The sequence below is a fragment of the Lissotriton vulgaris genome, chromosome 4_1 (genome assembly GCF_964263255.1).
Source record: "Lissotriton vulgaris chromosome 4_1, aLisVul1.2, whole genome shotgun sequence".
NCBI lineage: Eukaryota > Metazoa > Chordata > Amphibia > Caudata > Salamandridae > Lissotriton > Lissotriton vulgaris.
The window spans coordinates 20,713,783-20,741,477 of record NC_141691.1 but is presented as its reverse complement, the minus strand read 5'-3'; the positions used below and the strand labels follow the sequence as shown (position 1 = coordinate 20,741,477).

General features: G+C 40.1%; 1 protein-coding gene across 1 annotated transcript in view; it reads left to right on the top strand.

Annotated features, from left to right (window-relative positions):
• Positions 1 to 15,347, top strand: part of LOC147718250 (nicotinamide N-methyltransferase-like) — a 28,638-nt gene extending 13,291 nt beyond the window's left edge. Inside the window, exons 2-3 of the mRNA XM_086966657.1 lie at positions 3,739 to 3,946; positions 14,544 to 15,347. Coding sequence (XP_086822783.1) covers positions 3,739 to 3,946; positions 14,544 to 14,997 — 662 coding nt within the window. The 3' untranslated portion in view covers positions 14,998 to 15,347. The remainder of the gene's footprint in view (positions 1 to 3,738; positions 3,947 to 14,543) is intronic.
• Positions 15,348 to 27,695: the final 12,348 nt, after the last annotated feature.

Here is a 27,695-nt window from a genome sequence, read left to right as displayed (position 1 = left end):
ACGGGGATGTGCTGGTTCGTTACTCCGGGGAAGGTGATGCATCAGTTCCCTACTGCTGCATAGGGGACAGTGATGCATCGTTTCCTTACTGCAAAGAAGGTGAGGAGTCGGTTCTTTTCCACATGGGGAGGTGATGCGTCGGTTCCTTACTCTGGGGAAGGTGATGCATAAGTTCCCTACTGCTGTTTAGGGGATGCTGATGCACCGGTTCCTTACTGGAGGGGAGGTGATGCGTCGTTTCTTTTCCACGTGGGGAGGTGGTGCATTGGCTTCTTACTGCGCTTCTGTAGTGATGCAACCAACAGCGCTGCGGTGCAATGATGATCTGGTGCAATGAAATGCCGTCTTCTTCTTGATTCAACAACTATGAGTGCATGCTGCTACTCATTGAATCTTCTGAGCCATGACAGGCCCTGTGACATGCTTCTCTGGTGATGCGATGGCATCTGCTGCAACGGCAACTCTCTTCTCCAGTGATGCAAGGAGCTTTGGTGATGTGACAGCAACAGAGGCGGCCCCCTTACTCAGTGATGCGACGACAGCGGCTGCAGCGGCGACCCACTTCTCTGGTGATGTGAGGCGCTTTGGTGATGCGATGGCATCAACGGCACCGGTGGCACCCTTAATCAGTGATGCGACAACAGCGGCTGCAGCGGTGTCATGCTTCTTCTCCTTGAGTCGCCCTTCCAGCTGCCAGAGACACGCAGTCTCTCAGAAGGCCCAGCACAACAGCAGGCACTTCAAATTCCCAGCAAGGTAATTCAGGGGAGCTGGTTGGTGAAGTCTGTTATCCCTGAGAAATCAGAAGGAGGCAAGCTCAATTTTCAAGCCCTTGGAGATCTTCTACAAGATGATGAAAGTAGCACAAAGTTCCTTTCTCCTTTCTTTAGCAGTCAGGCAACCACTGCAGGCCAATCCCCTGAACAGCACTCAACTTAGGGATAGTCTCCTCCTTCAGTTTCTCCATGGTTCCTCTCCTCAGCAAAGGTTCTTCTTGTTGCCCAGAAGTGAACTTAGTTTCAGGGGTCAGGGTCACCCTTTTCATACCTATTTTCTTTGTTCTCTGAAGGCACAGAGTGTCTGTACTTAGTCCAAACCAGTTCTGGTCAGTCCTGGACCACTTTGTTGACAATACTCGTTCTTTCCTTTGACAGTGTGGACCAGGGACATCACACGCCCCACAGGAGGTGGAGCCAGCATTGTGAAAGGGAGGAACAGCCCTATTCAGGAACCAGGTGCTCCCTCCCCTCACTCTACATGCAGATGGGTCTATTCAGCCCTTGGCCGACTCACTGCGTCTCCTGGAATCACCCAGCCCCTGTCACTCAAATTCCAGACAAGGAACACAAAACCTAGCAGAGGCGGACTTGGATAGTTAGGAAAGAAAATACCTACTTTCTAAAAGTGGTATTTTCAAACACAGAATGTTTAAACAAACTGCACTCAAAGATGTATGTTATCATTCTGAGTTAAGACATACTAACCTCAAATTTCTAACTAGTTCCCTGAGTCAGTTAGGATTATAAAATGTTATAATCAAACTGCCCATTCTGGCCTAAGGGGAATAGGTGGCCTTGCAATATTGAAAAACGAAATTCAATGTAACTCACTTTCAGGACATGCCACACACATTAGGGCATGTCCTACTTTTTACAAACAATGCACCCTGCCCTACATTAGGGGTGACTAATATATAGAAAAGGGAAGGTGTTGGGACTGGCAAGTTGGTGCACTTGCCAAGTCAACATGGCAGTGCCAGACTGCACACAGGTTCTGCAATGGCAGACCTTAGACACACTTTTACAGGCTGCTTCTGTGGGTGGCACAACCAGTGTTGCAATCCCACCAACAGCATTTGATTTACAAGCCCTGCGCACATGCAGTACACTGTACTGGGGTCTGACAAGTAAACTAAATACACCAAACATGGAGTCACTAATCCATGCATCAATTTATAATAGAGAGCATATGCACTTTAGCACTGATCAGAAGTGGTAAGGTGCCCAGAGCCATAAAACAGCCAAGAACAGGTCAGAAAAGATATAGGAGGAAGGCAACACTTGACTTCTTCAAAGACACCACTGGGTATAAGAACTGGACTTCTGACATCACCAACTCAGTATATTTCTTCACATGTGGATAGTCTGGGAGGAATAAGGACTGATGTGCTGCTCAAAGGTGAATGTATGACGTTACAACACTTACATTTACAACGCATGCACTTACAACTCAGTTTCTACATTGCAACATCCACTACAACGCATTCTATTACATACCATGCCACTACATCGCATTTAAAAAAAGTATCTTTACAACGCATCCCATTACATTACATTGTATACTACCTTTACAATGCATAGCATTACAACACATACCATTACAGTGCATTTAAGGTAAGTATTGGATAGTATAGGGGTAAAAAATACTATTCTATCTCCAGGTGGTGCAACAGTGGGGTAAGTGCTGGATGGTGTAGGGGAAAAAAATATTCCAGCTCCAGGGGGTGCAGCAGTAGGGTAATTGTTGGATAATTTAGGGGTTCAAAATGAATATTCTAACTCCAATGGAATGCGTTGCAATCGTATGTGTTGTAATGCCTGTGTTGTAGTAATATGTGTTGTAGTGTCATGTGTTGTAATGGTATGCAATATAATGCCTGCGTTGTAGTGTCATGCGTTTTAAAGGATGTTGCGATGTAATGCCTGTGTTGTAAGTGTAGTGCAATGTAATGGTTATATTGTAAAGGTTTTTTCCCCTCAAGGACAATCACTCTGCTGGACTGCTGCGCTGGAAGAACTGCTTTTCTCCTGTGTTAATTTGCTGCCTGTTGTCTTCCTTACCTGGGTGAGAAGCACTGGACCCACATCCCTTGAACTTAGAACCAAATAGACTCCAAGGGCTTGCTGGCTCACATCCTGTTCTGAAGTCTCAGGGACATCAAAGACTCCCAACCAGCCTGCAGCAGCACCTGTAATCTGCCCTCTGAGAGTCGGCCCTGCCAAGTGGTGCCAGCCCAGTCCTGGATCCTTGAAATGGGCCTGTGGTGCTGCTCCAGCAGGCTCTATGCACTGCCATAGACACAGCATCTAAGAACCAGTGCACCACTGCAACAGCAGATGCATCACCACCTTTCTTAGGATTGACTGTGATGTATCACTGACTCTGCAGCTCAGTGACGACATTTCCGATGCATCTTCGACTTTGCGCGGCTCAGAGCTGATGCATCACCATCATCCTAGAGATTAACAATGACAAATCACCCTGTTGCTTCTCGCATCTTTGCCCCATCAACGATGCACTTAAGAAACTTTGCTTCAGGTCAATCCTGATCCATCTGGACTAGGCTCCATCGTGGTTGGCCTGATTGGTTGTATTTGTTCCAGTGAAGCATGACCAGATAGCCCTGGTTGGCGAATTATGCTTTTATGCTTTTAAGCACTACATTTCAGTTTATTCTTTAAAAATGTATGACTCAAGTTCTTTTTGTTGGATTAGTGTAGCTGTTGTCTAATTTTGTTCATGACATTAAACTATATTTGTCTAAACAGGTGTGGTATCTTTTTGTGCTGTGTTTTCACTGTTTTACTGTTTGAGGTGCTGCACAACTAATTTACACGCTGCCTCTAAAAATAAACCTGATTGATCTGTGCCAAGTTACCAGGGGAGCAGAGGTTAATATAATGTATTGACTTCAAAAATCGTAATCAATAATCCATTTCTGTACATTTTTCTTATCAGGTGCTGTGAAAGGGGAGCTCCTGATCGAGCTGTCCTATGCTCCGTTCTTACATTGGACCTTTCCAGCCTGTGACTATTTTTCAGACATCGTTCTTGGCGGCTCCACTGATCAGTGTGTTGCAGAGATTAAGAAGTGGTGGAGAAATGAACCTGGAGCTCTGGACTGGAGTCATGTAGCAAAGGCACTTTGTGAGCACCAGGGCAACAGGTATATATTCTGCACCTGATGAGGTATTACAAATGCCTACCTTTTTTGACCTTGCCAGCAATCCTAACGCAGAGGGAAACAGTTTCACTTTCATGAAATTAATTTCATTGTTTCCAGAGGTGAGCAGCAGGTTAATGTCACTTTTCCATTTTTGAAACTAGAGATTTGTAGGGCGTTCATCAAACTGCTTTCCATCTTTGAACCTGTAAGTGAGCCAGCATGACATACCTCTCACCGGGCCCGATTCACAAAACTAACTTAAGACAAAATCCTAAACTTACTACTTTTGGTATTCACAGAAGTTAGGATTTTGTCTTAAGGTTGTCTTAAGACAAACTTAAGACAGACTTAAGACAGACTTAAGACAGACTTAAGACAAAATCCTAACTTCTGTAAATACCAAAAGTTGTAAGTTTAGGATTTTATCTTAAATTAGTTCTGTGAATCAGGCCCAAAATTTCTTGAAGTGCAATGTGGTAATTGTGATTTGGTAATTTGTTTTGTATCAACTCATTCTGAATCATAAATAGGAGAAGTCATGCATTGGGCATCTCTATTGGTTTTAGGATTAGCATTGAGGTGTGTCACTGGTTTGTTACTGCAATTGTGCTCATAAAAGTTAAACAAGTTTCTTAATTATCAAAGGAGTTGATAAAACATTCAAAGAGGGATGCTGTTCCATTGGTCAGTTTCCTCTCCAGGGAGTTTGTTGGGTGCCTGCTTCTGTAAATAAAGTTCTCAAATGGGATTCTGTTTAGAACAGTAGTGCAGGTTCCTTTGAAAAATATCACATTTCGGAATTCAAATACAGGGATTATGATATGCTGTTCCCTGTTTCATCCTTGTGTTTGGAGCCAGTCGATGGGAGTCACATAAAGTGTCCTACCTATTTAATATGCCTTAGCTCAGCTTTTATGAAACTTGACATAACTTGAAATCTCGCAATGCAACTATATCAACATATAGATTGTATTGCCGATAGTTCAAAAGAGCGTGGTGATCAACTCCCAACCCCGAGCTGTTTCTACACCACGCCCTAAGCTTAGTAGATGAAATGTTAACATTTTCCCTTCAAAATAGTAAGTGAACCTTAAAAATGGAAACACTTAGGACATTTCTAACCTATTTCATCATTGTATAATTTCAGCCATATCAAATCAAGAGCAACTTTTTAATATACCAAATCTAAGTAAATATTCAGCTTCCTATTGACAAAATGCTTTTGTAGGATGTTTAGTTCTACTTCAATAGTACTACTAACATACTACAACATGCAATTCACAAACCTTCATGCGATGGTTCCGCCCATGCCTCCCAAATCTTTTGTTTGTGCAGAGTCTCCACCCCTGCTGTGGAGTCTCCAGAATGCATTTGTGTTGCAAATATGGGAGAGACAGGGAGGAGTTGTTGCAAAGGGAAATATTAACTGCTGAAGGGGAGGGGTTAATGAAGGAGTATAAAGGATTGGATAGGGTTTAGGTAGGGATATTCACCCATCTACGAAAGACTAACAACATTACCTTTCACAAACTGCAATTCTAAAGTTATTATTGGATATGTACTCCTCATCAGAGGTAGTGTAAGTCCAGCACCACACATGGCTAACAACTGATAATGTCACACCCTCCCATGGAAAATAATCCCGCTAATAACTTCAAATAAACCCCATGGAAAATAAAATGAAATGGAACTAAATATTTAAATTATTTGAAAATAGGAACACATTTATTTTAATTTTTAAAAATGTATCTAAAATTAAATATATTTTTATCACATTTTAAAATGTTATCATATGTTTTTTTAATGAGAAATGAATGTAACAATATTACGTTTTGTAAAATTATAATCAAATTATTTCTAATTAATTGTTTTAATTAATTCTATACATCATTTTTAATAATTATTAAGTGAATGGTGATATCCAAAAGTATCAGTTACTCAATAAAGTATGAGTAAGCTTTCCTATGCAGATTTACTCACATGTAACTTAACCTTTGTGAATAGACCCTTTGTGAAAAGATACACTTGAGAGCATTTACTAAGCAACAATGAGTCTAAAATCTAAGTCGGCTATTGGGGTTCGGAATTCCACAGTTTCAAAGAAAGGGCTGCCAGGCTCAATCAGTTCTTGTGAATAATTCTATGACTCGGAGTCTGATTTAGACTTTGGCAGATAAATGTTCTTTCACAAATATGACAGAGTATCCTGTCCCCGTTATCACAGTATAATATATCCTTGTAATACGGCAGACAGAATATTCCATCTAACCAATTCTAATCAGGCCCTGCGTACTTAATGTCAAGCTAATTTCTTATTAACCAAGCTAAATGCTAGAAGAGAGATACAGTCAAGAATAGAATGGCAGAGATGTTAGATTTGCAAATACAAAAAGCAATCTTATATTTTTAGACACTCACATTTCTTCTAAAAACAATATGCTAGACAAAAGAATACACGGAGGACCTCAATTTCTTCAGTTGTTTAATAATTGGTGCACAATCTTGTAAGCATACTTCCTTAGGCCCATTTTTGAATACATGTAAACATCAGTAGTATTTTATTCCAAATGTCAAATGCAGGATTGTGGGTAACTAGGGCTTGATACAGTGTCAATATATCGTGATAAAGTGTCAAGTTAGGCTATTTTATTTAGATTTCACTAACACATTAAAAAAGATGAGTAAGATATATTATAGGTAGGTGCTAGAAAAAGAAGAATTACTGATTATAACTTAAAGAGCCTGATTAATATGTTGGTGGGGCAGGATCTCTGTTGTAAAGGTGACAGAGTTCCCACCCCACCAACATTGTGGTCTACCCCACTCAATTTAGAGGCAGGTGGACATTGAGTCACTGATTATACCATGACTGCCATGACCGAATGTCTCCAATTGCCCAAAGAAGTAAGTGTTAATGGAGAAGCGGCAATATGTCCATCTACCCAATTAGGATTGGTGGGTATATTTTTTTTCACTGACTGTCAGTGCAGGCACACCCTGGTGGTGAGGGTAAAAGAACATCTCCCCACAGCATTGAAAATGACTCCCATGGAGGGGGAGGCATTGTTTGTTTAATTGCAATTGATTTTTTTTAAATAAAGAAAAATACTCTTTGGTCATGCTACTGGAACACTCTGCACTTAACATCGAAAGACTTTGACGGAAACTGCTAGGACCATGGTTCCTGCCAATGCTTTATGAATGACTATCTGTCGGTGGGAAATTATGAATCGTTAGTGTGGTACCACCACCAGAGCGATATACTAATTTATTTCATCATCCTAGTGCAAAAATTGGCTGTTCATTGTAATCTAAATAAGGTCAAAGTATAAATTACTTTCCTAAAGATAGCTAAGTTGCACCGAGGGTCAATAGGAGAGAATTACACAGCTCTGTTTAGGCTTAAGGCAAGTAAGCAACAACTGGTTGACTGAGCACAAGGACCTATTTGGAGCATTGGGTTTTGATGTTCATGTCAGTAAACGCACTGATGGACAAATTGACAGGCTTTCAAACAAACTCTGGAGCAGATAGGCAGAAGAGAAGTGATGACAGAGATTGACCATATTAGCGTCACTTGCATAATTCAGCCTAAACTAAAATAAAAGATATACCAAGGGTACAAGCCAGCCTTCTCTGTTTCATGCAATTTAAATGATGCCCCTGTTCTTCTAGTGAGTCAAGTGAGGCATTAGAATAAACTTAAATGTCCAGGTTTTGCATAAGCCTTACTGTAGTGGACGTGGTATAAACAGATCAAGCCCCGCATGAAAAAGGAGTGAGTAAAACCCCATCTCAGTCGTTTTTGGACTTTCAAGAGAAAATGTGTGGACTTCCACCGAGGTGAGAGAGCAAGGCAGAGTGACAACATTTTTGCTTGGTGCTCTGAGTAGATGCATACTATACGTCTAGACAGGTCAAATATGCATGTGGGCATATTTAACTTTTTCACTCAGCACATTCTTGTCCTTTCCTAGCGCTGTTGCAATTTTGGCTGCCTAATGAGAAATAAGGCACCTTTCCATCACGGGTGCCTGCGCTGTAGGCAGATTTATTTTTGTGCAGAAAGACACACCTTCCTGCACAAACACAATCTTCAGAGGCATTTTATCTTTCTATGTGTGATGTAGAATACAGCACACATAGAAAGAGAAAATACAAGGAGAAACAAAGACATTTCTCCTGCAATGCCTTATCTGGTGAAGCGAAGCATTGTGGCGCATTTTCCAGTCTACCACCCATGGTAAGTCTAAGAATGTGCCACAATTCACAGGTGAAAGTAGATAGTTATAAAGAGGACCAAAGATTCAATAGAAGATGCATTTTTTTTTAATTTTGCAAATAAAATTGGCACCAGTGGACGAATATTCTGAACATTTCACAAAACTTCAATCTTGTGGTTCAGCTGCTGTGTTGAAAGTTTTGGGGTACTTTGGCAATCAAGGGCTGAGAAAAATGGGGGGGTCCCAAAGCGTGTTTTTCCCAGGTTATATCTATTCAAAGTTTTCAGTTTTTGAACATGACTACAGCCCGAACCGCTCCACGGAATTATATCAAATTTGTCAGAAAGCCAAATGATGATTTGGAAAGTGTGCTGTTTTTGATTTGGTGTAGATCTGTTCAGTAGGTTTCAAATATATAGATATCTATCATATAGCCCAAAATCATATAGAAATACTACTGACATTTGATTGGCTGCCAACCCTTCAGCCAGGAAGTGAGTTGGTGCATGCATGATTTTCTGGGTCTCTAAGTGGGTGTGTCAGTGGCTGTATCTGTGTCTGAGTTGGTGTGTGAGTGGTTGTGTGGAAGTGTAAGTAGGCATATCAGTGCGTGATGGGTGGGTGTATGAGTGGGTGTGTAAGTTGCTGTGTGGGACTCTGAGTGTATGTGAGTGGGTGTGTCAGTGGGTTTGTGATATATACATGTGTTGGTGCTTGTATAAGTGGCTGCGTGGGAATGTGTGTAAGTAGCTGTATAGGTATGTACCTGGTGGTGTGAGTGCCTCTGTGGGTTTATTGGTGGTTCTCTGGGTCTGTGAGTGAATGTGTGAGTTACTGTTTAGGTGTGTGAGTTTATCTTGTGCATGCAAAAAAAATGACAATATTTTCTTGCCCACGAGAGATTCTTCACAGACCCCCTCCATCATTTCCATGGGGTCATAAAACTTCTTTCCTGACCACTTGTATCCTATAATTTCCTTTACTTTCTCCTCCCAGAGAAATGTGTCCTGATTCACAAAATTGTGGCTGCAACTTTCCTCCCAGATTGCAGCCAGACAATCACAGCATTTGTGTTAGAGCGTGGTTCCAAGGATCCACTGTGGTGGAACCATGTCCCTACATGTACGTCTATCTGGGTTCGGGACACCCTAGAAAACATTTAAAAAAATCTATATGTATATAGATATAAATATATATGTGTATACATATCTATATATACATATGTTTATTCATATGTACGTGTGTGTATGTATTTGTTTTTATATATATATACATATATGTGTGTATGTATATATCATTTCACTACTATTAAGACCTCTTCATTGGCTGAGTATCTGCTGCCGAAACTTCAGCCAGGAAGTGAGTTGGTGCGTGCATGATTTTATGGGTCTCTAAGTGGGTGTGTCAGTGGCTGTATTCGTGTCTGAGTTGGTGTGTGAGTGGTTGTGTGGATGTGTAAGTAGGCATATTAGTGTGTGATGGGTGGGTTTATGAGTGGGTCTGTAAGTGGCTGTGTGGGACTCTGGGTGTATGTGAGTGGGTGTTTCAGTGGGTTTGAGATATATGCATGTGTTAGTGTTTGTATAAGTGGCTGTGTTGGCCTGTGGGTGTGTGTGTGTAAGTAGCTGTATAGGTATGTACATAGCGGTGTGAGTGCCTGTGTGGGTTTATGGGTGGTTCTCTGGCTCTGTGAATGAATGTGTGAGTTACTGTTTAGGTGTGTGAGTTTATCTTGTGCATGCAAAAAAAATGACAATATTTTCTTGCCCACGAGAGAACCTTCACAGACCCCTCCTTCATTTCCATGGGGTCAGAAACCTGTTTCCTGACCAACTGTATCCTATCATTTCCTTTACTTCCCCCTCCCAGAGAACTGTGTCCTGATTCACAAAATTGCGGCTGCAACTTTCCTCTCAGATTGCAGCCAGCCAATCAAGGCATTTATGTTGGAGCGTGGTTCCATGGATCCACTGCGTTGGAACCATGTCTCTACATATACGTAAATCGGGGTTCGGGACACCCTAGAAAACATTAGAAAAAATCTATCTCTATATAGATATAAATATATATGTGTATACATATCCATGTTTATATATATGTTTGTATGTATTTGTATATATATGAATATGTGTATGTATATATAATTTCACTACCATTAAGACCTTTTCATTGGCTGAGTATCTGCTCCAGAGTATATTTAAAGGTCTGTACATTTGAGATGCCCTTTGAACAAATGGGTTGTAGCTATCCTATTTTTAACGGGAGCTAACCAACCTATGACAAGCGGAGTTAACTAAACATAGCTGCACTATTTAAAATACTCCATCATCTTGACACATCCTTAGCCTTTTGCACCAATTATGTTTCTTACTGGTCAGAGTCTTATGTTGTTTTGACTGTTTCATATTCTTCAATCTTATTATATGATCCTCAGCTTCCAGTGTATTGCTAAATGAGAAGTCTCTTATTTTCTGGCTGATTGCTGTACACTTATTCTAGTCATTTTACATATCTGAGAGATGTTGTAGGGTGTGGGATAGTGGGTTTATAAAAGTGGTTAAAGTACAGTATAGCTTAGTATTGTTGTCCCGTTCTCTGGGTGCTGCACTTGAATTTCACGTTCATGTTTTACTATTGTATTCTTTGTAGGCTACTGTCTCCATACACTACTGATCTTTTTTTTTATATTTCATTCCTGCCTTTTCATACTTTCCTTACACAAACTTGCCCATCATACTTCACAGATCTGGTGATCTGATCTGTGGTGAATGCCCAGTGTTTGCCTTTCTAACAAACCTTTGCTTGCCTGAGTACAACCATGTCAACGAAAAGCAGACATCACCCATTTACTTCTGTGTCCCCATTGTGTATTGCAAATAAAAGAAAGGCGGGTCCTATAGACTGGAGTCCTTATTGCAAATGTTACAAAGTGGAGTGCTAAAGAGTTCTTATTGCAAAGGTAAGAAAGTGGAGTAGTATAACGAGGAGTAATGGGTGGTATAGTGAAATGGCTTTGAGTGTTGAGTGTTTTTAAGTGGAGTAGAGTGCAAAAGAGTGGAGTGGAGGGGAGTGGTGTGGGGTGGAGTCGGGTAGAGTGGAATGGCATAGAACAGAGTAGCATAGAGTAGAGTAGTATAGAGTTAAGTGGTGTATAGTTGAGTGTTATAGAGTGGAAAACCATGATGTGGAGTACCCAAGAGTGGAATGGCAGGTTATAGAGTTTTGGAAAGTGTCAGAGAGTGGAGTGGCATACAGAACAGTGTTGTAGAATGGAGTAGTGTACAGAAAAGTATTATAGAGTGTGGTAGAATAGAGTGTTATATAAAGTTGTAGAGATGATTGGCATAGATGGCATACACTGTGAGGGAAGAGGTGTGGCGCTGCGGCCAGGGTGTCTGACAACGGACACTGGGGCTCACGGTTCAATCCCTGGCACCGGCGGCAGGTCAGCCAAGGTCAGCCCAGCACTATGTGACTCTGGGCAATAGCTTGCTTAATCTTCCCGACAGCCCCCAGAGCTGGGATGCCTGCTGGCAGCTGTGCGCTCTACAAATACTGGATTTAGTGGAGTGGCATACAGTGGAATAGTAGAGTACAGTGGGTTGTAGTAGAGTGTTGCAGTGTGGAGTTGAGTAGAGTAGCATGTTTTAGAGTGGGGCAGCATGAAGCAGAGTGTTTAGAGTGGCCCAGAGTTGGTCAAAGTGTCATACACACCATAAAGTGAAGTAAGTATATTAGGATGGGATGCAGATTCCACAGTACTATGTACAAAATATTTTTGAACAACTTGAATATGTAGAAAAATGTTTCTGCATATTTAATTTTTTGGTACTTCAGACGTAGTAGTCCGTGAATTTTATAGAAAAAAAATATATAGAAACTTTGTATCATTTTTGCCTTCCTATTACCACTTTAATAAAGTACCTTATATCTATGCCTCTAACTCATAAAACAGACAAAAAGATCACTGTGGGCACAGATATCTCCAAGTTCAAATGCCTTATGAGTTTAAAATACTCCTTACCTCTACTACCCAAAAGTATCATCTGCACACCATAATATATAATATTCTCAGCAGTTTTTGTAACACTACCTGCAGTACACATTTCTATGTAAAGTTCAATAAAGTAAAAACACGTTTTGGGCCCCCTCTTTCTTGTTTGCACCTCGTTGACTAATCACCACAACACTTTGTATCCTCTGCCACTGTAGTAAAAGCTATAAGTATTCTAAGTTTTGTAGAGATTCATCAAATTAGAAGAACGTTAATATCAGACACATATCTGAGGAATTCCTGCCTCTGGAAACCCTAACGGTATATAATACATACATAAATGTGGAAGATGTTATTACCTCATTGTAGCAATTCTCTATTAGGGAGATTCTTTACTCTGACCTTCTGGGCAGCACACAGGCTGGTTGAGTCCTGGTTACTCCAAGAGAGAAGGGTTTGGAAAATATATTGATCACTCAAAAATTATATATTGATTATTATGATCAAGAGAGAGAAGTGGTAGTTCCTGAGGTGTGACTGTTGATCTGTTGAAGATATCCAATCATTTAAAAGGGAGGTGAGCATAACAAGCAGATATTGTGTCCCGGGGTAAAACTACAATCTAGAAAAAGAGGTGCAGAAGGGCAGTAATGCAATTATAAACTGGTATTTTTCTAAGCCTAGAAAATAATGTGTCAGTAAAACACAAACACCATTCAGAATATGTTTGGGTGTGTACACATGTATTTCATGCATGTGTTTGTGTCTGCCTTTTTGGAGCACATGCTATAAAGACTGGACCAGTCACAATGTTCTTTAATGTCTATATCATACAAATCCCATATTGGTTAGAGTGAAGTTCACTATAGGGACAGAACCTCTTGCAGTCTTTTCTATTTTACAATATTTAAAATATTGTTTTTTCAAAAGCTATAGATATACATATATACTAGCTGTACCCGACCAAGCTTTGCTGTGGCTCAGTCTGGTTAAATGGAAGAGCAAGAAAAGAGTAAGCGCACATTTCTAATATGTTTAATTCCACAATGCTTTTGGGTTTAGAATATGTTTTTATCTAACTCCTCCCTCCTCCCTCCACCCACTTCCCGATCTGCCATCCTGAGACCAACTGTCCATCCTAATCTTTTCAGACTATTGTCTCTATGCGTCCTTTCTTAATGTTGCAAAGTGAATCAACTCCTTCCCCTCCCTCCACCCACTTCCCGTTCTGCCATCCTGACACCAACTGTCCATCCTAATATATGTAGTCTATAGTCAATATGCGCCCCTTGTATTTTTTGTGTAGCAACTAAATCAATAGGGTCTGTTCGGCCTTTCGATTAAAAACACCCACGTATTGGATATGCGCGTATTCAGATCCAACGTTCTGTATATATAAACATTTGCTAATGTTGCAAAGTGAACCAACTCCTCCCCCCTGCCTCCACCCACTTCCCGGTCTGCCATCCTGACACCAACTGTCCATCCTAATATATGTAGAGTATTGTCTATATGCGTCCCTTGTATTTGTTGCGCAGCAACCAAATCAAAAGGCTCTGTTCGGCCTTTCGATTAAAAACACCCACGTATTGGATATGTGCGTATTCAGATCCAACGTTGTATATATATAAACATGTGCTAATGTTGCAAAGTGAACCAACTCCTCCCCACTCCCTCCACCCACTTCCCGGTCTGCCATCCCGACACCAACTGTACATCCTAATATTTGTAGTATATTGTCTCTATGAGTCCTTTCTTAATGTTGCCAAGTGAACCAACTCCTCCCCCCTCCCTCCACCCATTTCCCGGTCTGCCATCCTGACACCAACTCTACATCCTAATATATATAGACTATTGTCTCTATGCGTCTATTGTAGTTGTTGCCCAGCAACCCAATGGATAGGGTTTGTTTGTCCTTTAGATGAAAATTACGCGAGTATTTTACACACTCGTTTTCAAATCCAATGTTGTGTATATATAAACACGCGCTTATTCGAATTCAACGTTGTGTCAACATTTCAAATCAATCGTTAAAGAACTTTCGTAGATTTAAGATTTTTAGCTAACTCACATTGACATTTTTATGTGTCTGTTTGTGCTTTCGATAAAAAACATGCTCATATTCAACACGCATGTATTCGAATCCAACATTGTGTATATATAATATATGCATGTATTAGAATGCAACGTTGTGTCAAAATTTCAAAGCAATACGTGAAGAACTTTTGGGGATTTGAGATTTTGAACAAACAAACAGTTACATTTTTATTTATATAGATATAGTCCCTTTGAAAAATATGCCATAACTTGTGCGAAAATACATGTTTTAAATGTATCACTATTACATTTAAATAAAAAAACTTTGTATTTTATTTTTTAGTGACGCATGGCCTGAGAAGCAAAATATGTTACAAAGAAAAATCAATTATGTTCTGAAATATGATGCCAACAAAAGTAACCCCTTGTCTCCCGTCATCCTGCCTCAGGCTGACTGTCTGAATTTGCCTCATTGTTTGGAGACCCACGTGACAAATAAAGATGGGTTCTGCAGTGCTTTAAAAAATGTTTCATCACTGGTAAAAGATGAAGGGCATTTAATCCTGATAGTGTGCCTCGATACCACTTATTACACTGTTGGGGGCTTTAAGTTTCCCCATTTATGTATGGATGAGAGTTTTATACGGAAAGCACTTGGGGATGCTAACTATGTTATCAAGGAGCTGCAGGTGTTTCCTAGGACAATTTATCAATTGCATGATGTGATAGATTACAGCGGTTTAATACTTGTTCATGCTCAAAAACAAATACCTGTTTCATGTACTTATAAATCCTAATTGATTGACATATTATCCACAGAGAGGAAAGGAATATGGTGTTTCTGTCCTGAATCAAATCCCTTCTGTTTCCTCCTTTGTTGGACCTATTGCTGCTGACACAAGTGATGCTCTGCTCTCTGTCTCTCCTTACTTATTGACCACAGGCCTTTGCTTTTGCTGAGACCAATTTCCCTTGGCTCTGCCAGTTTCTGATTTAATTATTATCCTCTTGTAATTTACTGAAAAATGAAATGGATGGTTGCTTAGTCAATAACTGCTGGGAGGAGTGATGATTTGATCATGCATTGTTTCCATTTGCAGATGTAACTAATTTTTAAATCTTACAATAAAATTATGGTCCATTTCTCAAATAATTTAAATCGTGTGTGTTTTGTTCTGCAATGCTCTACCTCTTATGTGTGTTTGTGTGTCCATTAATGCCCATAAATAGATGTTTGAGATATATAATGGCTATTTTTCCTTGGAGAATAGGATATAGCCCTATTTTCACTATCTATGAATTCTGAATGTGTAGTTTATAATATTTAAGTATATTACCAAAAGAGACAGGGTTAGAGCTTTGAACGGTGCAGCACCAGATGTCACTACTTAATATGCCTCTTAGAATAGAGCTAAACCTTAGTGCAACAGGTCTGAATGTGACCCACATGCATCCCAAATAGGCGGTTAGAAACCCCCGTCACCCACAGCTTCAAAATGACACTGCACCCGAGAAGAGTAAATATAATTTTTAGAAATATCCTAATACAACTCATTCAAGTGTATCTTGATTGTAATTATAGTAAATCTTTTATTGTAAATCACTTGTCCTTTTTAAACTCACCACACAATTGCTTGCCAATGCGTTTCATTCCTCTTGGGACTTCTTCTGGGCTTGTTCAACTTGTGTTTCTACTACATTATATATATATATATGTAATTATGCGACCACTTATGATTTTGTTTCAATAATCATAGTTCAGAAATACCAGTTGATCGTGGCTGTGCAGAGGATGCAACACTGCATTAATAATACTTTGAGGTTACTTTAAGTACCCGGCCACATGATAATACGGTTGTTTTAAAAAAGCCACTAAACACGCGGATGTAATACGGATAATGTGGACATTTTCATCATTTTTATAATAGGGAGTATATGAGATACGTCTGATCTTTTACCCCGGATTATCGAAACTAAATCATAAGTGGTCACACAATTACAAATAATGATTACCTTCATAATCATTTTAATAAAAGATCGACTTTCTGGTGTCTAGAAATCAATATTTATATATTATCAACAACGTTAAGACCAATACCAATACACCGTTTTACCAACGTTGCTGTTAAGATTGGCTTGGAGCCATACTTACCATCAACATCAGAAACAGAACTTGAATAAGCCCTGAAAAAGCCCCAAGAGGAATTAAATGCCTTGGCAAGTAATTGACTACTTTAACAGCATTAGTGGTAATTGAGAACTTCTCCCATAATGCACCATGCTAGTTAAAGTGCTTGTATGGTATTTTAAACCGCATTACGCTAAATGTTCCACTAACCCCAGCTCCATACATGTACTGTGCTTATCTATAAAACTATACTGAACAATATGTTAATTTAGCCTGTTGTCCCTGACTCTCAATTTTATTTATACATAATCAGTGCTCCATTGTGTTTATAGGTTAATCCACTTACCGATGAATTCTCAGGTTTTCTCTAGCCTTTCAAGATAATGTGTGATGTCATACAAATATTAAGACAATATGGAGTAATATTGTAATGGGAAAGATACATGTTTAATCACTCTTATCAGCCTGAAGCATAGCACCGTTGTTAACATATTAGTAACTGTCTCCGTGACCTTATAAGAATGCAATCACTCTTAGGTTACTTGCAGTCACAATTCACAATTTAGTCAGATCAGTTATTTTGTACAAGTAAGTAATAATACTGAGGATACATTTTGCAATGGAAATTGTTGTGTGCAGTATGGTCCACATGCATCTGCCATTTTACAATAATGTTTAATATACACCACTTTATTTGAAAACAACAGCAACATCTAGGTGTCCAACATATTGATTTAAAAGAAGGAGTAATGTGTCACTCAAACAATACATCTGACTTTGTGTTGGATATTAGTGAAGACACATAGGTAAAACAATGAAGCAATGCACTCACATTGAATACTTTTAAATGCGTTGTTTCATGATTTACTAGTTTGAAGATATATCTATTCTTTTCTTCTTACTTCTTTGTATGTATATAATGTTTGTGTTGTAGAACCTCATCTCAGTCACACTAAAGTAGTATTTATCTTAGGTGGAAAATATGTTTTTTAATTTCTTTATTCATTAGGAACACATACATGAGTTTGTAATATAGATATAGATACGAAAGCATTCAAAACTAAGGGTCAGATTGATAAATGTTCTTGAATCAATCAATATTCAATATGTGATAGTACATCTTCTTCTTCTTCTTTACATTGTACGAATCAGCCATAATTGAAGTTCAAAAATCTGCTCAAAATATCCGAATCTTCTGTATAAGCCTTCAGTGGAGACACAACTCCTGCTGGTCTGGATCATTATGAGGAACAGTCTGGTCTGTCAGGCGTGTCCGGGCAGGTTGATAGGTTGAGCCTCACTTACCCTTTAACTCCTACAACCTGCTTCTTCTCCAGATATTATAACTGTCTCTGCTCCTTATGGTGAAACATCTTGAATCAGGACCCACTGTTACGGTACACACTATTCATAGGCCACAGGGTATTGTGAGCCGGGGTTAGGCTAATATTGAGACAGCTGAGGAAGGCCACTGGTGCCGACTGCTTTCATGAAACTGTGGGACACAATATCATGGACCAGTCTGCAGACATGAAGTCCAGGTGGACAAGGTAATAGGGATCCTCAAAACAAACAAACAGTTTTTTGGGGAGCAAAACCACTAGTTGTATAGGGAGTGCAATGACCTTATAGTGAGGTAGATGTCAGTCTGTGCTTCCTTTATTGGCTGGTGCAGGATGGTTTGAGGGTATCAGTATGGCTTTAGAGATTCATATGCCACTTTCGATAGACCTTCAACATGAGCTATCACTCCGCGATGCTCCTACACAGAAAGGGAGGCCCTTTAAACCCCTGGAGACACCTGGTATCACCTCAAACTTTGAAACTGTGGATTCAACAGTCTCACTCAGAAGACCTGGATCAGTGAAAGATGATTCCAACAAAGCCAGCACCAAGAAGAGCAAGACCAACTTTTCTTCAGTGAGGCACTAGCATTTACTCTTGGGGCAAATGTATTCTACACAATTGCCTCTGGGTGAAAAGATCTATTGCAAACATGGACTCTAAACTACTGTCTTTACCCTGATAATTTAAATCCATCATACATGTTAATTCAGTGTCTGAAAATATATTTGTCACATAATGTTTTAACATTGTCTGTATAGTTAGTAATAACATTTAAGTTTATCTTTTTGAACAAAAGAATCTATTGTTTAATACAATTCATAGTTTACTTATTGATTTATCCTGAGTTGATATTGGAAGATTGAAGTAAAGAATGATTTTTGAAAAACAACATAAGGTCATGTAACCATTACCAATACTATAAGACAACACATATACTTGGTTATAAATGTATATAAATTTGTCTGTGCAAAATGGATTCTGTACTTCCCTATATTTAGGTAACATTTCCAAACAATTATTTATTGAAAAAATAATCAAATATTATGTATGTGTATGTATACTGCTTTTTGGTATCCACAAGTACTTACTAATAGAAAGTTTATTAGTGGTAAATTTACTATTATTTATTCTACTAGTAGTAACTTTAATACTAGTTACTGTGTTAATAGTAAATTTAATTGGAATAAAGCTACTAGTAGTAATGTACATTCCTGAATACCAAGGAGTGTAGAATTTACACTTAAGTCGACGTTTACTACTTGTTGGTATTCACAAAAGCACGTTAATAACAGTGAGTGAGAGAGAGCATGAAGGCATGTATGGGTCAGTGAGTTAGAGCATGAGTGCATGTATCTGTGAATGAGTGAGTACATCAGTGGTATATGGGTGATTGACTGAGTACATGAGTGGTGTATAGGTATCGGTGAGTGAGTGAATGCAAGAGTGGTGTATGTGTGAGTAAGAGAGAACTTTAGTATGTATATCTGTGAGAGAGCGAGTACATGAGTTTGCATATGGCTGAATGATTGAGTGTGTGTGGAGGTGAGATAGTAAGTGTATGACTTATGCATGGGTGAGTGAATGAGTGAATCAGTGGTGTGTGGGTGATTGAATGCATGAGTCATCTGTGGGTGATCGAGTGAGTGCATGAGTGTATGTATGGGGGATTGAGTATATGATTGCTGTATGGGTACATTATTGAGTGCATGAGTGTGTGTATGGGTCAGTGAGTTAATGCATGTACAATAGGATTGCATGCGTGATTTAGTGAATGAGTAGTATATAGGCGAGTGACTTAGTTCATGGGAGGCTACATGGGTGAGTGACTGCATATATGAGTGGCTGTATGGGTGACTGTGTGTCTGGGTTGGTAGATGTATGTGTGAATGAGCGGGTATGTAAATGACTGTATGGATAAGTGAGTGGCTGTGTGAGTGGTCATAATGTTAAAATCCCGGAGTCATGGAACGATGCAACCATTCCCATTATTTTGAAACCAGGTAAAAACCCAAAAAGGTGTGAATCTTATCACCCAATATCCATCCTAAATTGCGACTACAAGATCTTCACCCAAATCCTGGCAAAAAGACTAGGGAAAATAGCGGGGTCACTAATAAACTCTAATCAGAAGGGCTTCGTGGCAGGAAGGCACCTTCAGGACCTCACACATGAGTTGATTGGGACAATTGACATCTCTATTGCAGAGAAAATCCCACTATCAATAATTACGATTGACGCTGCCAAAGCGTTTGATAGAGTAAACTGGTGCTACTTAAGTGAGGTATTAAAGAAGTTCAAGCTGGGGGATAACATCGTAAAAGCTGTAGAAAATATTTACAACTCTCCCAGAGCCAAAATACTTATTAATGGCAACCTAACTAATAATATCCTGATAGGCAGAGGAACACGCCAGGGTTGTCCCCTCTCCCCCCTGCTTTTTAATTTCTATATTGAGCCGATTGCAGAATGTCTTAGGAATATCCCTTCAATCTCCTCATTTTGTTATCAAGAATGGCATAAGAAAGTAGCTCTATATGCAGACGATCTCATGATCTTTACTTCAGACCTGGAAGAGGCTCTTAAAACAACAGAAGAGACCTTAATAACCTTTGGGAGGATATCTGGTTATCAGATAAATCAAACTAAAACTGAAATTATAAGCTGGAATGAAAATGTTGTATTCCCCTTCTGTAAAGAAAAAATAAGATACCTGGGTATCGATCTGGTAAAGTATATTATTAGAATAACCCAAATAAACTTCCATAGGGTAGAGAATGAGGTAAAAAAGCTATTGAAAGTTTGGAGAGCTCTGCCATTAACATTCCTGGGTAAATCTAACATCATAAAAATTTTTAACGCTATCCCGCTTGAGTTTAACAGAGAAAAGATAAAAAAGATACAGGGAGACTTATCCAGCTTTATATGGTCTTCTAAAAAACCAAGAATCACATGGCGAAAATTAAGGAGAACTAAAGAGCAGGGAGGTATAGCTAATCCAGACCTTCTAGAATACTGCAGGGCCTTCCAATTTAAACATAGTAGAGTGTTGTTGGGCCCTTATGAAAACTACCCACTATTCCTACAAAAATTAACAAACACCAGCCACTTCTTATATAAATTTGGTCATCTGAAGTTCTTTAAAAAAATTAAATTGAAGGTCCTGAAATCAGCAGCGAGACTGTGGTACTGTATTAGATCTACAGTGGATATCCCCTTCTATAGCGATAAGGCCCCGATCTGGGATTCTCAGACCACATCAGACTGCCTTAAGGACAGTTTAGCGATACCACTAAAATCAGCTGGAATAACGGAATGGGGACAGCTCCTTTATCAAAATAAACTTCTTGAATGGAAAATATTATTTCAATGTACGAACTCTACTCTTTCGAAATTTAAATATTACCAACTACTGAGTTGGAGTAAGTCCCTCAAAGAAAGTAGGAAAGGTAATACCTCCCTGGAAATAAAGATGCAGACGACTATACCATTTTTGAAAGAAATATCTTTCTGGTACTGGGCTCTAATCTCGGCTGGGGAGGACGACATCCGAATACCAGAGAGTATCTGGGGAAAAGCCCTGCTGACGCTGGATACAAGCAATGCATGGCAAGTGTCAATTGTAATGTCTGCTGCTCTCAAAAGAAATCATTTGCTCACTATACACAGAGCCTACTGGACACCGAAAAGATTATCCAAACTGAACGGGGCCACAGTGAAGAGTTGCCCAAAATGTGGTTTACAGATGGCTGATGACTTACATATGTTCTGGCGATGTTCCAGCCTTGACGGTTTCTGGAAAGATGTGGGTACTACCTTAGAAGGGGTGTTTGGAAGACAACTTTCTGTAAGTATGGACTTAGTTTTATTTGGGGTCACAAGTATGAATGTAGGAAGACCCTTTACTAATGCTCAAGAGAACTTAATTTTCATACTGATTCTTTTGGCAAGGAGGGAGATTTGTGTAAAATGGATAAATCCTGTCCATCCCACTCATAACGAATGGCTGGGTTCAGTTTTGAAAGTGTTTAACCTAGATAAAAATAAGAAGTATGGCTCTAAAAAATATAAATTCTGGGATTTGTGGGAAGAATTCCATAAGAGGTGAATTAAATGGTGTTTTGTACATATAACGTATATATAACATGGTGGTAATATAGCTGGATTTCCCATTACATTCCTCTGTAATGTCCGTTGATTACGCTATCGCAACAATGCTGAGGAAGGATTGTAAGAGTAGCAAAAATGGCTAGCTCACCCCACTACGAAACAAGAATCCTCCTCCTTATAAGTATACGGATGTAAGGGGTCTCCTTTCTCAGACATGCCACGAATATGAGAAGGGTCCCTGAAAACTCCTTACTTTAAACTGTTGCGTAATGAGGACACAAAAAAAAATGAGTAGTATATAGGCGAGTGACTAAGTTCATGGGTATGTCAATGACTGTATGGATAAGTGAGTGGCTGTGTGAATGGCCATGTTGCTCAGATAGGAATGTACCTTAACAAAATGAAAAGACAAGAGGCATTTGGCAAAACAGGTACATATTGTTTTAATTAAATGCAGCAGCTGGGAGAGCTTGTGAGGTACAATAAAGCAATTCTGCATTCTTGAAAAGGCATCTCAGTCGTAAATAAATAACTTTGTACATCCGAGAAGGAAACAGATGGCTCTTGACATTGGGAAGAGCTAATATGTGCCAGCATGTCTGTGTCCAGAAGTCTGATGTGGGGATCATGTGATCACTTTTTGTGGTGTGTATATTGTTTCTATCTTCATGTGCCATCTAGATTTGTGGTATTTTTAGGGAACAATCCTTTGGCCATCAATGTTTTATTGGGGCCAATTTCCACAGACCTGTTTGTGGTGAAACTAGCTACCTGTCACTCAATATGGGTGGGAAGGGATCAGATGACCAGTTTGACTATATGTCTTTGACGGGGAAGTCACCTTGGATAAATCTGACAACACAATATGAGTTTTGGAACTTCTACAAATAATGTGGCAGTAATTAATATCATTTTTACTGACATTCTCAACATTATGCGTACATATAATTACATTGCTATGCATTCCTAGATCATGGCATATTTTAGCATCCACTTTTTCCTTTATGCCTGGTGTGATTTTGAACTATACGTGCAATATGTCCCTAGTTACAAGGTTTCCATTATCAGATCTCTTTCACATAACTGTAAACAATATCCACCAGCCCTGTAAGTACCTAGTAAATTATTCCATTTGAACCTAGGGCATGGGTACTGAAGAGGGCTCACTGGGGCTGCAGCATGAATGTTGTCACCGCCTAAACCCCCACCAAGACCATGCAAACTGCCACTGCAGGGATTGTGTCTTGGTGCAGAGAAAAATAAAGAATGGACATGGCATCAGCCCTGTGTGCCATGCCCTCTCACATTGCATGAGATAAAGGTAAGCCACCCTTACTGCAGGGCTTACAGCCCTAAGGCAGGTTTCACCATATCTTAAGTGTGGACATATTGGCATGAGCATATATGGCCCTGCAACATATGAGTCATTCTTGGATATTTTGAGTGCACAGGGAAGCGATAAAGCATATTTGGGCAGGATATGTGTCAGTACGAGTTTCCAAGCTCCATGAAGGCTTCACTGTACCCTAAGGTGTTTGGTATCAAACATCGTGCCTTAATAAATCGTCACTGATAAACATGTGTTGGATTTATTAATAAATGCACCCAGGAGACCCTGTAGAGGGACCCCTGAAAACCTACCAAGCACTGGCGTGGTCTCTGACTAGTCATGGCCAATCTGCCACCACCAGGCATGTTTCTGATTTCATGGGGTGTGAGCTTTCACTCTCAGAGGCCAGAAACAAAGCTGATCTGGTGGAGGTGCTTCACACCACCTGCAGCCCAGACTCCTCCAGATGGTAGGGGAATGCCAACCCCCTATCCTGCTCCACATTTGGTGGGACGACATGTGGGAAAATTAGTTTGATGAGGAGTAGGGTCCACACTCAGCCATCCCCACCCCTAGGGTGGGATAGGCAATATTAACACTTCTCTTGAAAATCCACCAATTTGTATTGGCAGATAAACCACTGATCACAGCTAGGAGAGTGCTTTTTAGGTCTTGTCCTATTAATCGCGCAAGCGATAATAGGAAGAGAGTATAGATGCACAGCAGAAGCCACCCCAAATCGAAAGCAACTGACGCTGCCCTAGCTCCGTGTGCTGTTTACCGGTACAGGTGTTATATGTGCTGTGCTCTCTGCAGGCATTTAAAACCACCTACCTAACTGACCCTGTCCCAGCCTGGAGGCCATTTACAGATGCACACACCTCCCCTGTCTCCGTCTCCCCTCCCGCATCCCTTTGCTCCCATTCTGCCTCCCTCCTGCTCACAATCGCATGGGCCAGGCCCCAGGATAATACTTACTTTACTCCACGACGTCCACCTACCTAACTGACCCAGCCCCGCTCACAAATGACCTCCTGCCTCCCTACTGCTCACAATCTTATTTTTTAAAAACATTGCTTGCTTTTTGAAGCCACCAGGACTACGATATGCAGGCTCCACACTGAAGCCTATTTCAAGGGTGCTTTCTACTTTTGACATGGTTTTCACAATGTCCTCAGTTCATTTTAGACCTCATAGGGCACCAGTGCTTAGCAAACAACAAAAAAGTTTATCAAGCCTTTCTACCTCCTGGAAAAACTTTCAGATTTGTGAGTTTCAAAGAAATCATATGTGCATTTGAATGGAAGCCACATTAGCATCTGCTACCTGTGATAACGATCTTTATAAGGAGGCGAGATTGGCTTTATTGTCCCACTGCAGGCTCCCATTCACACACATTTAGTCACTATAGCAGTGTTTCACACCACTCCGGACTCCACTCCAGAACCCCAATTTCTCATTCTAGGATAATGCAAACATGCATCCACCCCCCACAGCCCCGCCCCTCACATACACGCTCAGTGCTAGTACAACATGTTCCTGTGAAGCCATTTGCACATGAATGCAGCTTGTGCATACCAGTGGCTTGTGTCTGGGGGAAGCTTGTCTGTAGTTTACAAACCACAAACTAGCTTTGCACCATCAATATTGCTGTTTAATTCTAAAAAGACAGCATTCCGGAGCCTTTGGTATGGCAGGTCGTGAATCAAGAGATGGTAGAGGTATTTACAACGTCTATTTAAAGGGGTAGCATTGCCAAAAATATAAGAACTAAAAAAGACTTCCCTTTCTTGGCTCCGATTTGCACGCGCCTTGTGTGATCCGGGTCACCCACTTCCCGATCCTGCTGAACTGATTTGTGATTTACAAGTCCATATTTGATTTACTGTGCAATAAAAGGTGTGCGACTTTTAGTCATCAAGTAACTCTGTTATTGTATAATTTGCCTCAATTTGGGTGTATGCTATATTTACACCTGAGATACAATGGGCCGGTGTGAACGTGTTTTTTTTTCCTTAGGCGGGGGCTCGTTAAGTAGCCCAGTGAGTGTGATATTCAGCAATAGTTGCGAGAATCTAGGCCAATGTTCAAGCCCTTTAAATGTTTATTTCTCTGCAAAAACAAAATAGATCTTGTCCCAGGGCCAACGAATTGTGCTTTAGGCGAATGCTCATCATTATAACTAATTAAGAAAGTAAAATCAGCGTATGTACAAAAGAGTTTTTGTGCTGTCTTTCTGAGACATACTTCTGGTAAGGCTACTGCTTGTATCCCTACCTGTTTGTGTTTTTTCTTATCACTCGTTCACATTGTTCTAAATATGCTGCACAGTAGTTCATTTTAGGAATGAATGTGCTTTTATTGCATTTATTAAGTGTGCTCTTCAGGTTTTCAACTTTAGTTACAATAAAAACATCCCTTTGCCTCTGTACTACCTCTCTTACAAGGCTCTCATTTTGAGTTGTCTGGACTTCGGATCTATGCTTTTTATTCCAAAATTCCAAAATTTAGCATTTTCGGAATAAACTGCCTTTTGAGTAGGAAAGGAAAAGAACAAACTATTTCCCATTTAATTTGCAGCCAAGTACAGTGTAGCTCAAAGTGATTTAAAAATTGGCACTGGATATTGCACCACCCCAGCATCACTAAGCACCACCACAGCACCAGTCAGCATCACCACATCATCACTCAGCGCTACTCCAGCACCACTCAGCACCACCATAGCACCACTCAGCTCCACCACAGCACCACTCAGCACCACCACAGCATCACTCAGCGCCACCCCCTGCCTATTTCACATCTGTCCCTTTAAACAATAGGAAGGTATTCTTGTCATTCTCACTCACTGAGGTTAGGATGGCCCTATCGTCATGCTGTACAGGAAGAGATCTAGGTTAGGACAGGGTCCCAATAGACCGCTTCCAGGACAACTATGACCTTTGGGTTCCTTTACTGACCAATGTTTTTAACAACATAGAGCAGTCGCCCCCCCTTCATTGTAGACAATTATAATTGTTCCTATCTGTAAAAAGGGGGACAAGTGTTGACTCCACACAGAATCAGGGAAAATCGAGGTGGTTGAGTCTTTTCCCTATCTTGGGGTACTCTTTGACAAGAATCAAACAATGTCTAGATTCAATTCAATTCAAAATTAGCTTTATTCGGTATTTGACAAAAAACCATAAAAGCATACAGAATGCAAAAGTAAAAACATTAGCAGACCAAATAACTTTCCTCATTGGAAAACTTCTTATAAGATATATGTCATGAGTAATAAACAAGTGAGAATCATTAAAAATACGTACAAAATTCTAAAATTCGTTAAGGACTCATGGAGTTCATACAGTGACATGTATTGCGTATTATTTGATGTAATAAAGTACAAAGTAATACAATGCATACAGTTATTATCCAAACAGTCCTAGTCATTACCCATGGTCCCTCTGCACTTTACAATGAAGGTCAAGAATTTTATTGCTGTCGCTATGGTGATTTCATCTTGCAACATGTACAATCTGACCAGTGCGGGTTTACAGGTTCTCAATCCCCATGTTTTTAACAATGGTAACAGGTATCTTTTTCTCCCCTATTGATAAAATTTGCAGAAGAAAATGCAGTGTATGTTTGACTGCTTAGACTGGTCATCACATGGACATTTTGCCAAGTTAGCAGACCAATCGTTCGGGGCAGGAAATGATATTAACCTATAGAAAGACTCCGTCCTCATTCGAGTCAGGAGCATTCTATGATAGCACGAATAGGTTGGGGATAGGTAAGCATGCAGGCCTGTACCATCTAAGATATTGCGATGGGCAACTATTGTAGACTTATGCCCGTCTAGGTACCATCTCCGTTCCTCCAGTAGGTCAAGACATGCCACTTTTAGGGCTTTTTTTCCTATTTGTGTGCATGATATGGGATTCAGGTAGAGATCTGGTTTGCCAATGGAAAACAAAAACTTTTTCACATAGGCCAACCATGGCTGCTTACTAGAAGCGAGATGATTCAAACAGTCTTGGATTACTTCCTTGTTGAAACTAGTATCATCACATGTCCAGATCTTGAACCACAGCATTACTGGCGCTATTTTTATCAGGTCGGTGATATGGACTCTATTCAGTTCGTTGTGGCAAATTGTGGTGGACGTGGAACGGGGAACTGATAATAAATATCTCAGGAAAGCATTTTCCACTGTTTGGATTTGTGCACAGTCTGCCAGGCCCCAGATACCCGCCCCATAAACAGCCGTGGAGACACATTTCGCAGCATAAATCTTGAGTAGTATGTCCACAGGTTTCCTACCCAGTCTTTTTGCAAATTGTTTGAGGGCACCTATCGTGCGAGAAAAAGCCATATTTCGAGAGGTTATTGCTGTTGACCATGTGCCCCTATTGTTAAATATGATACCTAAATAGGAAAAGGTTTTGGTCATAGCAATCTTAGTATTATTAACGAAGGTTTTACACTCTGGAATGATTTTCCTATTTGTGCATGACATTGTGAATGTTTTTCCCTCGTTTATTTTTAATCCTCTCGTGGTCATGAAGGTTGAGAATCCTGTTAGGGCTTTCTGTAGGCCCACC